Raw genomic sequence first — 11,658 nt, forward strand, 5'->3', positions numbered from 1 at the left:
AATGTGCAACAATTTCTAAAAACTTGTTTTCGCTTTGTTATTATGGGGTATTGTGTGTAGATTGCTGAGGATTTGTTTTTGATTGATCCTTTTTAGAATAAGACTGTAAAGTAACAACATGTGGAAAAAGTGAAGTGGTCTGAATATTTTCCGAATGGACTGTATAGGCCTAGACTGCGATGGGAAGCGAGGCAAGAGTATCTGTCACCACTATTTAATATACTCTTAGTTACATTCATGTTTGGTCTTTTCTGTGGCCTTTACTCAGCAGGTGTCTTTCAAAACGTTATCTAACCCCACTCAACAGACAACAAGAGGACGACTACAATGACTAATTGTATACCAAACAAATGTGAAAATGTCAAGGTCTACAACAGGTCACGTTTTGTGTGTGCGTTATAGATAGAGCTCTAATTTTGGAAGCCGCAAAACCGTCCAGAGGGGGGGGAACTGTCCATTACGCTGTCGTGCTGAAATTATTATAGGGATGAGTAGTTGGGATTGTGTTGTTAAACATACTATGTTCAGTATGTGATATGACATCGATATGAAAACCCTTAGACCTGGGATGTTTTGCTGTTGGTGTAGGCTGTATGATAGGCTTACATTTCCCTCGTGGCAATTAGCCAGCAGTCACAACTACACCAACAGTACCTCATTATTAAAGTCTACTGATTCCCTTCGTGAAAGTGAATATGTTGTAATCATCAGTGTGTGACATTAATGTGAGATTAGTTGTATAACTATTACCATGTTACATTTAGGCATATAGTGGTGATATTTTCCGCGTCGTCCTGACTCGTGTCCTCCTCCCCTACCCCCACCACATCACCACCCCCACCTTCCACTCAGTGTTCATAAATACTGAGGCGCCTTGTGCTTTGAGTGAGAGGTATATAGGTATATCCTAGCAGCTACCGCAGCAGTGGACTGCCTTACTTATTCTCACTCAAATATTTCAATCAAAGGACTTTGACATGTATTCAAACAAGATTGACGGGCCGCGCAGAGGAAGGTCTTTCGACTCTATGAGTTCTTCATTGCACACTTGTTACGAGGAAAAGCAACTGAATAATGAGGTAAGTTATATTTATATTATAAGTAAATAATAACTGTCTAAACTAAACGGGAAAAAATTCATGGAACAATACAAATGAACAGTTATTTTACGTTGAATTGTGACTTGTATTTAGGTGTCATTAATAACATTTTGACAAATGATTGAATAATCAAACTTGAAACATTTTACTTTTGTCTTCAATTATCTCAATTATCACACATAAAGGATTTACTTTTGTTGCGCCAATCTGTAATCTTACCCTAAACTTCATTAGTTAATTTATTTTCTGTTCTAATCAGAGTTTTCGCCTCCCCTCTGGTTCGGTTTAGCTAGCTCTCTTAGGTGTGCCATAAGCCACCTAAATCTGGAGACAAATGAGATGCGTAGCCTACGTAATACAATAAGGAGGTCATTGTAATATAAATTAAAGTGAAATACAGGAGCTCGCAGTCATAACTTTTCAGAATGCTTACGCCTCAGATCTTCGCAGACATCAGACTAGGTAAAATAAAGTTATTTGTCTGCGTTCACAACGAGCCACTGCATCTTGATTTAGGCATATCATTGACATATACACTAAAACCACGCACGTAAATGATAAGCATTTGCAAGTTTGTGTGCAACATGTTGATTTTAATTGTATTTCCTGTCAGTAAATGTACATTTAATTGAGATGAATTAGTCTATTCCAAAAATGCTTCAAATATTCTGATGATCGACATAGACTGGCCCCAAAAGACATGTGGCATCAACTGATATCAAACCGACAAAAATAAACTATTTGAACGCCTAAAGATGATAAAAGAATACGTCCAGGATATGTTACCTTGATGGATTTATTTCTGCGCTGAAAGTAACCATCTATAATCCCGAGTTGGATTTGGATTGGAGAGCGCTATCATTCGTCACCAAATGCGATTACTGCAGCAGATCTCTTTACAATGAGACAGAAACAACTCAGCATTGCCAAAATAAATTTTGCCTACCAGAAAAAAATTCGGCAGTTTAACGCTTCCAATCTATAGGCTAATTAAGTGTGTGGCAAATATTTAGACCTAACAATATTAGTCTAATTGCTGATCTTATTAGTTTGTCCCTATACTTTATTTGCCGTCAGTTTTAAAGTTGCGACTGCGCGCAGCCAAGTGTTGTCGCTGTCCAGTGCTGAAATCTCGAAGTAGCCTGATTAGGCGGAGTATTCAGTTTGCGTTCAGCTGCAGTGAATGCTGTGATTGTTTACTCTTAATTTACACTTTGGGGGCTTTGGTTGTGTAAATATATTGTTTGATTTAGTTGCCCTTTCTTTGTGAGGCTAGCAAACTCTTGTTCAAATACGGCTATTATGCACAGGATATTGAACAAATCCATATGACTATCAGTTCATCTAAAACGCAGCTTGTCCTTTCAAACAAATTGTCATCGGAGGTGATGTGCTTTTCCAAAACAATTAACTTCCTGTTCAGCCTTGATAAATGGTGTATCATAGCCCAAAACACTGCTAAATCCTTACTTTCTACAAAAAGGTCTAGCCAGCTCCGAGGTTGGTTTTTCATAAATATTTTCCCGCTTTTCCCAACAGATGAAAAAATGTACATTCAGCAAGATCGACAAGAACAAGGACAACAAGAGTTCATCTTGGGAGAATGGTCGGTCTTTAGAAAAGGGTCGCACGGCCATTGCCTTCTCGCTCAAGAATGAAGTTGGCGGGCTAGTTAAGGCACTGAAACTTTTTCAAGTAAGGTTGAATATTTTAAAGTAGGCTATCACATACCAAACGGGTGATGGTAGATACCAGTGTTGGGAAGTAATGAACTACATGTAGTTCCACTAGTACTTTAACTGCATTTTGCAGTAGTTTGGTGGTAGTTGACCACAATTCAAATCTTGGTAGAATTTGCAGTACTTTTTGGTGCATGTAGCGGTGTAGCTAAGTACTGGAACTACAGACTATTTTTTTTGTTGCAAAAAATAAAATATGAGTGAAGTAGGAAATCATTTCCTTAATTTTTCAGCATTGGACTTGCCTAATTCTCACTTGAAACATAGTTTTTGTGTCTAATAGGCCGAATTACACATTCTGATAACATCTGACTCCAAAGTGATCTGTTCATGCAACTTGTAGTCTATGACATTTCAAATGTTGATATGATCATTTATCAAAAAGTAGTTTGGATGTAGTAACTTTAGTTAATTAAACAAAATGTTCCTTAAGGGTAGTTTTAGTGTAGATTAACTTCCTCCAGTGTGAAGTAATTTGTAGCTTTGTAAACAATTTTTTCAGAGTAACTTCCCCAACACTGGTAGAGACATTATCATGTACATCAACATAAATTACATAACTTTAAATGTCTTGTTATTATAATCATCACCAGGAGAACCACGTCAACCTTGTTCACATCGAGTCCCGAAAATCGAGGCGGCGTGGCTCAGAGTTTGAGATCTTTGTTGACTGTGACAGCAGCCACGAGCAACTCAAGGAGCTCACTGAGCTGCTACATAAGCACGCCGCCAACGTAGTTGATATGGACCATGACCAACCTGACAATTCCAGCCTGCCTGAAGAAGGTAGGCCTAGCTGCTACTTTTGAAATTATTTCAGAGTTCCTAAAGTCTAGCCGGGTAGGCCTATTACCTATTGCCAGACTAATTACCGCTGTGTGTAGCGAAAGAGAGACTTTCAGATTGTTGTATGACGTTACTAAAGGGTCAGTGCTATCTGGAATCCTTGGGACGTCCCTACCCCAAACCCTAATCTTAACCCCTACCCTTACCCGAACCATAAGCATATCCCTTACCTATCCATAACCCTAACCCTTACCTTAACCATTTTAGATATAAACTTCAGTGGGATAAGGATGTCCCAAGGATCCCGGATAGCTCTGGACATGACTAAAATTTACTGTAAAGACCATCTCAGATCATCCCATGTTTTTTTTTCAGACACTGAAGATATTCCCTGGTTTCCAAAGACAATCTCGGACCTGGACATGTGTGCTAACCGTGTCTTGATGTATGGCTTAGACCTGGATGCTGATCACCCAGTAGGCATAGCTTCTAATATGCTCTGGTCAATTATGTTCCATTCTAGTTGCAAGCCTGTCTGACCATAGATATCCTATAACTCCTTTTGTAATTGTAGACCTTTTATTGAAGAGAAAGAACACTGTTGGAAAGACAGGGAAGACAGAGAAGACAGGGAACATAGGGAAGATAGGGGGAGTCAAAGGCCAGTGGGCCTGATTTGAATCCATGCTGACTCTGGTATACATGTGTGCCAGGGTCAGCGGCTTAGACCACCGTAGGCCATGAGATAATATAATAATATAATTCATAATATAGGATCTCTATGTCACAGACTCTCATTGACATACTGAAACAGGAGGCAAACTTGTGACAATGGTATAACTATCAAAGCCAGTTAGAACTACACTGACTCTATTAGAGTGGCAGATGGAGGATTAGACTAATACTTCTATTGTGATAAGCGGAACACTTACGGAATAGCCACTCAGTAAGTCAGTGCATGAGTTGCTGTCACACCTCAATTACTTATCTTTTCTGTCTGCAGGGCTTCAAGGACAACGTCTATCGCAAAAGAAGGAAACACTTCGCTGATCTTGCCATGAGCTACAAACAGTAGGTCATATTATTATGCTATGTGAGATCTGGTTTGGAAAGCTATGACACTATGTGTATTTAATACTTCAATATCCTAATGCACACAGGTATAATTATACATTTCCACTGTATTAAGAAAAAGGTAACCTTTATTTAACTAGGCAAATCAGTTAAGAACAAATTCTTATTTACAATGATGGCCTACAGCATCATTGTAGCACTACTCTCTTTCATTATCTTTCTTCCTCTCTCTTTCTCCCTCTCTTTTAGTGGGGAACCGATTCCGCATATTGAGTTCACAGAGGAGGAGGTGAAGACCTGGGGTGTGGTCTATCGGGAGCTCAATAAGCTGTATCCAACCCATGCTTGCCGGGAGTACCTGAAGAACCTGCCACTGCTCTCCAAGCACTGTGACTGCAGGGAGGACAACATCCCCCAGCTGGAAGATGTGTCACACTTCCTCAGAGGTGAGACAGGCAGAGTCTGCCTCTGTACATGACACCACACAGTCATTCAGTCTGATGCTCAGGTTTATCAGCATAATGAAGGCTATTGTAAAATGTGTGGATTAAGGGGTATCAAATTAGATGTTGCTGAATGCTTTGTGGCCTTTTACATGAGTAAAAACCTATGTGCGTGTTTCATCAGAACGCACAGGCTTTATCATTCGGCCCGTGGCAGGTTACCTCTCCCCACGAGACTTTCTGGCAGGTTTGGCTTTCCGGGTTTTCCACTGCACTCAGTATGTTCGCCACAGCTCTGACCCGCTCTACACACCTGAGCCGTAAGTACCCCTTGACACATGCTACATTAATAAGGAGAAGTTGGTCTTCTCATTGTTGAACACATCCATCTGATGTTGAGTATATTAGTGTGATGTTCATAGTCACATTAACATAGCAGTATGTCACCATACCAAAAATCATCATAAAGGATCATAGAGTATCATTTCATATAAAGAGTCTGTATTTGATTGAACAAGCCTGGTCTGTCACATCCCTAAGCAAACTTAACTCTTCTGGCTGATTGCAACTCAAAAGGACATTATCCACAGCTACATAATCATTCAAATCAAATCCCATTTTATTGGTCACATACACATGGTTAGCAGATGTTATTGTGAGTGTAGTGATATGCTTGTGCTGCTAGTTCTGACAGTGCAGCAATATCCAACAAGTAATATCTGACAATTCCATATCAAATACCTAATGGAATACGGAATGGAATGGAACAAAAATATATAAATATATGGATGAGCAATGACAGAGAGGCATAGGCTAAGATGGAATAGATAGTATAGAATACAGCATATACATATGAGATGAGTAATGCAAGATATGTAAACATTATTAAAGTGGTATTATTAAAGTGACTAGTGTTCCATTTATCAGAGTGTCCACTGATTTCAAGTCTGTATGTAGGCAGCAGCCTCTCTGTGCTAGTGATGGCTGTTTAACAGTGTGATGGCCCTGAGATAGAAGCTGTTTTTTAGTCTCTTGGTCCCACCATTGATGCACCTGTACTGATCTCGCCTTCTGGATGATAGCGGGGGGAACAGGCAGTGGCTCGGGTGGTTGTTGTCCTTGATGATCTTTTTGATGTCCTGTGGGGCAGGCAGGTAGTTTGCCCCCGGTGATGTTTGTGCAGACCGCACTACCCTCTGGAGAGCCCTGCAATTGTGGGCGGTGCAGTTGCCGTGCCAGGTGGTGTTACAGCCCGACAGGAGGCTTGTAATTGTGCATCTGTAAAAGTTTGTGAGGTTTTTAGGTGACAAGACAAATTTCTTCAGCCTCCTGAGGTTGAAGAGGCACTGTTTTGCCTTCTTCGCCACACTCTCTGCGTGAGTAGACCATTTCAGTTTGTCAGTGATGTGTATGCCGAGGAACTTAAAATTTTCCACCTTCTCCACTACTGTCCTGTTGATGTGGATAGGGGGGTGCTCCCTCTGCTGTTTCCTGAAGTCCACGATTCATTGATTGTTTCAAAAATCAAATGGAAGAATACTTGGTTACACTGTCACAAAGTTGCACATATCTGCCCACAAGCTTAACAATCCACATACTGTATGTATGTGTGTGTTTATGTGTGCATTACAGAGACACATGTCATGAGCTTTTGGGTCATGTCCCTCTGCTGGCGGAGCCTAGTTTTGCCCAGTTCTCCCAGGAGATAGGTCTGGCTTCTCTGGGGGCCTCAGATGAGTCTGTCCAGACGCTGGCCACCGTAAGTGCTGTTTCCATGTTACCAATATCCAAACACTGTGCTTGAATTTAACTGTTTTTTTGTCTAACTGATATATTTAAACGTTGTTGTCTTTCTGTGTTTTTGTTTTACAGTGTTACTTTTTCACAGTAGAGTTTGGCCTGTGTAAACAGGAGGGAAAGATGAGAGCCTACGGCGCAGGACTTCTCTCCTCTATCAGTGAGCTGAAGGTAAAAAGCATTTAATATTCATATTCAAACACCATTTAAAGCGTAAAAATACCATCCGATGCAAAGAAAGAATCCTAAGATACTTTTTTCCCTCATACAGCATGCACTCTCTGACAATGCAAAGATCATGCCCTTTGACCCCAAAGTCACCTGCAAGCAGGAGTGCATTATCACGACATTCCAAGATGTCTACTTTGTGTCAGAGAGCTTTGAAGAGGCCAAAGTCAAGATGAGGTAGGTTGTTCATGACGTTTTATTCTTGGCTGTTCTGTGGGAAAATAAACTGTTAATGGGCTAATAAACTCTTCTTTCACCTTTCCAAACCTGGGCTGTGTTATGTTTTGTCATCATCTGTTCCTATGCACACAGAGAGTTTGCCAAGACCATCAAGCGTCCGTTTACAGTGAGGTACAACCCTTACACCCACAGTGTGGACGTGCTGAAGGACACATCCAGTATCAACAGCATGGTGGAGGATCTGAGACATGAACTGGACATCGTGGGCGACGCCCTACAGCGCCTTAACAAACACTACGCTGTCTGACCTGCCTGCCTGGCCCTCATACTTGACAAGGGTTGCAAAATTCTGGTAACTTTCCCAACATTTACAGGTAGTCCAGAAATCCCGGTTGGAGGATTCACAGAATCAGGAGGGAATAAGCAAGATATCTGATATCCTCCAACCAGGATTTTTGGAAAACATGGGAATTTTTGGAAATGTTACAACCATATATACCTGACACAGCCCTGTACTGCTGTCTGTAGTTGTCTACCACCTGATCCTTACCAAGCAGCTCACTGCTTTAATCCTACTCACTGATATCCCCAACCAGCCTTTTACCTGCAAAATAAATTATATCTCTTAAAATTCAAACTTTATATTCTCTTCATGAAATTATTAACCAGTAGTTTACTTTGAAATTCAATACTTTTTTGAGTTTGTCATTTGAATAATGATATTGACTAAGAATGATTAGAATGTGACCGAAACAGACCTTTCCTTGGCTCTTGCTTATAATTACTGATATTCTCTTGTTTTTTATATACTGTATTTCTTTTCTATTGAAAGTTCTATGTTAATGCAACAGGAGACTTATAGATATTGTATTGTACTCTATTGGCATACACCGTTTCAATAAATGTGTGAATGTGCTAGTGTGGATGTAAAGTTACATGCTTGTGTGTATAGTGATTGACAGTCTGTGTAGATGTAATATCACATTGCACAAAGCATAGAAATATGGTAGTATTATAAGATTGTGTGTGTGTGTGTGTGTGTGTGTGTGTGTGTGTGTGTGTGTGTGTGTGTGTGTGTGTGTGTGTACCTTATCAGCCTTCTGCTGCTGTTGACCACCAGTGGTCTATTTTGCATAAGATGTTCAAGGAAGGAATTTATGTGCATGTATTAGTGTTTGGATGATGATATAAATGTACTTCTATTGAAAAATCTATCATTTGTGTAAATAGATCCCTGGTAAACCAATCCTTGCATTGGGAAGTGTGTGTCTGCATTCTGGGTGTCTAGTTATAGGAAAACATTTACAGTAGTTGCTTTGTTCTGTTTTTCATCTCATTAAATGTACTCCATGTTCACACACTGTGTTATGCTAAAATTATAATGATTGCTAATAATTACTAACAATCATAATTCAAATATCCTTAGCGAACACTTAAAAAGCTAGCCACATCCAGCGAGCCACATCCAGTTAGCCACATTCAGGAGGATATACTGTATGTAAAAGCAACATGTAAAGGAGGATGTTTCATGAGCTGAACAAAAATATCCCAGAAATGTTCCATACACACAAAGCTTATTTCTCTCAAATTTGTTTACATCCGTTTTAGTGAGCATTTTTCATTTGCCATGTTAATCCATCCACCTGACTGGTGTGGCATATCAAGAAGTTGATTAAACATCATGGTCATTAACAGGTGCGCCTTGTGCTGGGGACAATAAAAGGCCACTCTAAAATGTTCCATTTTGTCACTGCCACTAACGTCCCTTTAAAGAATTTGGCAATAAGTCCAACCGGCCTCACAACCGCAGACCACGTAACCATGTGTAACCATGCCATGTTGGCGACAGGGTTATGGAATGGGCAGGCATAAGCTACGGACAATGAACACAATTGCATTTTATCGATTGCAATTTGAATGCACAGAGATACCGTGATGAGATCCTGAGGCCCATTGTCGTGCCATTCATCCACCGCCATCACCTCATGTTTCAGCATGATAAGGCACAGCCCCATGTCGCAAAGATCTGTACACAATTCCTGGAAGCTGAAAATGTCCCAGTTCTTCCATGACCTGTGTACTCACCAGACATGTCACCCATTGAGCATGTTTGGGATGCTCTGGATTGACATGTACAACAGCGTGTTCCAGTTCTGCCAATATCCTGCAACTTCGCACAGCAATTGAAGAGGATTGGGACAACATTCCACAGGCCACAATCAACAGCCTGATCAACTCTATGCAAAGGACATGTGCCGCGATGCATGAGGCAAATGGTGGTCACACCAGATACTGACTGGTTTTCTGATCCACGCCCCTACCTTTTTTTGTAAGGTATCTGTGACCAACAGATGCATATCTATATTCCCAGTCATGTGAAATCCATAGATTAGGGCCTGGTTTATTTAAATTGACTGATTTCCTTATATGAACTGTTACTCAGTAAAATTGTTGTACATTCAAAGTGAGCTAAAAAAATGTCTCAAGCAACACAGAGTTAGATTGAGATTGTTTTACAGAAGACGCTCTATTGTTCACCGGCTGCAATATAAATCTATGGCCAGAGGGGGGAGGGATTGCATAACTTTTTGGAAAAATAGTAACTCTCACAGATGGCAGGAGAGATCAACCTTGTTTAAGGCCTAGTAGCATTTGTGCAATGAATTGTTTTTCAAAGTTATGACGAGCCTACAATTGGCATCACACAGAACAGGCACTATATGCATTAATTGCCTATGGAGTATTTGTTCTCAAGACACACCCCACACATTGGGGTATTGATTAGAGTGATAATGCAGGATGGACATGAAGCCATAAGGTGGTTTGATGCAGGATCAGGTGAGGTAGACTGGAGAATTGGACCTGGACCCTTGGCCTGTGCTGTCATCTATCTCACTGCTGTGATAATGATTTCCCCCCATACTCCTAGGATATACTTTTGCAAACGCTGAAGACATGTTAGTTTGGTCATGTTGAATAGGCATTGCTGATGAGAGAGAAAGAGAATATAATTAAAGAGAAGTGTCACCCGCCCTCAACTCAGATGATTGCATATAGGTTGATTTAAAAGGGAGAATATGTGTGAAATGTCTGTGTATTTATATGAGCTGATACTGTACATGTCAGTGTCCACGGCCCTGCCTATGCCTCTGTGTGTCTGCATTTGTGCATGCAGGTGTGTGTGTGTGTGCTTGTGTGTGTACATTCCGCTACTCTTTGTATTCATGATATGTGTCTGACTTTACCAGGCCTTGGAGATGGATGAGATGAATAAAGGTTATACGTGCCACCTGCAAGTCAATAACTGTGATTAATATGACAGGGGCACTTAGGAGCTGCATGTGTGCTCATACGTATGTTACATGGAAAACACAGGGCACATAAAAGCCTTAAAAGGAATCACATTAATTTCTCTCATGTCCTTGGCTGATGTATGAGACGGTGATGGCATCGGTGAGGTGAGGGAGGTAGAGGTGTGTCACGTGTGTTCCTACTGCGTACTGTATAGACAAAGATTAGGAATTACTGGCCACTTTAAGGAAATGGATCACTAGCCACATTAAAAATGTTCCGTATCTAGCGTTACTCATCTCATGTGTATAAACTGCACTCCACACTATTCTACAGTATCTTGGTCACTTTTAAATTGTGTTTACATGTTGCATCACCCATTTCATATGTATATACTGTATTGTATTCTATACTACACCACTGACAACAGTCATCTCCAGCACATCAGAGGCTGCTGCCTAGACATAGATTAGGAATCACTGGCCACTTTAAGGAAATGGAACACTAGCCAAATTAAAAATGTTCCGTATCTAACATTACTCATCTCATATGTGTATACTGTACTCTATACTATGCCACTGTATTTTAGTTCAATGCCGCTCTGACATATATGTATATATATTCTTAATCCATTCCTTACATAGATTTACGTGTATTTTGGGTATACAGTTGAAGTCGGAAGTTTACATACACTTAGGTTGGAGTCATTAAAACTCATTTTTCAACCACTCCACAAATTTCTTGTTAACAAACTATAGTTTTGGCAAGTCAGTTAGAACATCTACTTTGTGCATGACATAAGTAATTTTTCCAACAATTGTTTACAGACAGATTATTTTCACTTATAATTCACTGTATCACAATTCCAGTGGGTCAGAAGTTTACACACACTATGCTGACTGTGACTTAAAACAGATTGGATAATTCCAGAAAATTATGTCTTGGCTTTAGAAGCTTCTGATAGGCTAATCATCTGAGTCAATTGGAGATGTGCCTGTGGATGTATTTCAAGGCCTACCT

General features: G+C 40.3%; 1 protein-coding gene across 1 annotated transcript; it reads left to right on the forward strand.

Moving 5' to 3' along the window:
* The first annotated feature begins 873 nt into the window (after positions 1–873).
* Positions 874–8,705, forward strand: LOC112236633 (tryptophan 5-hydroxylase 1-like). Its single transcript, XM_024405219.2, has 11 exons — positions 874–1,079; positions 2,640–2,795; positions 3,433–3,625; positions 4,001–4,101; positions 4,629–4,696; positions 4,949–5,145; positions 5,327–5,462; positions 6,775–6,901; positions 7,015–7,110; positions 7,211–7,344; positions 7,480–8,705. Exons 1-11 carry the CDS (start codon positions 978–980, stop codon positions 7,652–7,654), a joined length of 1,485 nt encoding a protein of 494 aa, XP_024260987.1. The 5' UTR covers positions 874–977; the 3' UTR covers positions 7,655–8,705.
* The last annotated feature ends 2,953 nt before the right edge of the window (positions 8,706–11,658 follow it).

Source organism: Oncorhynchus tshawytscha, linkage group LG12 (genome assembly GCF_018296145.1).
Source record: "Oncorhynchus tshawytscha isolate Ot180627B linkage group LG12, Otsh_v2.0, whole genome shotgun sequence".
NCBI lineage: Eukaryota > Metazoa > Chordata > Actinopteri > Salmoniformes > Salmonidae > Oncorhynchus > Oncorhynchus tshawytscha.

Bases quoted from the DNA above. Each gene is read 5' to 3' on its own strand.
- LOC112236633 (XM_024405219.2), top strand. From the start codon at position 978: ATGTATTCAAACAAGATTGACGGGCCGCGCAGAGGAAGGTCTTTCGAC. The intron at 6,902-7,014 runs GTAAGTGCTGTT...TTTGTTTTACAG, and splicing joins CTGTCCAGACGCTGGCCACC to TGTTACTTTTTCACAGTAGA. The intron at 7,345-7,479 runs GTAGGTTGTTCA...CTATGCACACAG, and splicing joins GAGGCCAAAGTCAAGATGAG to AGAGTTTGCCAAGACCATCA.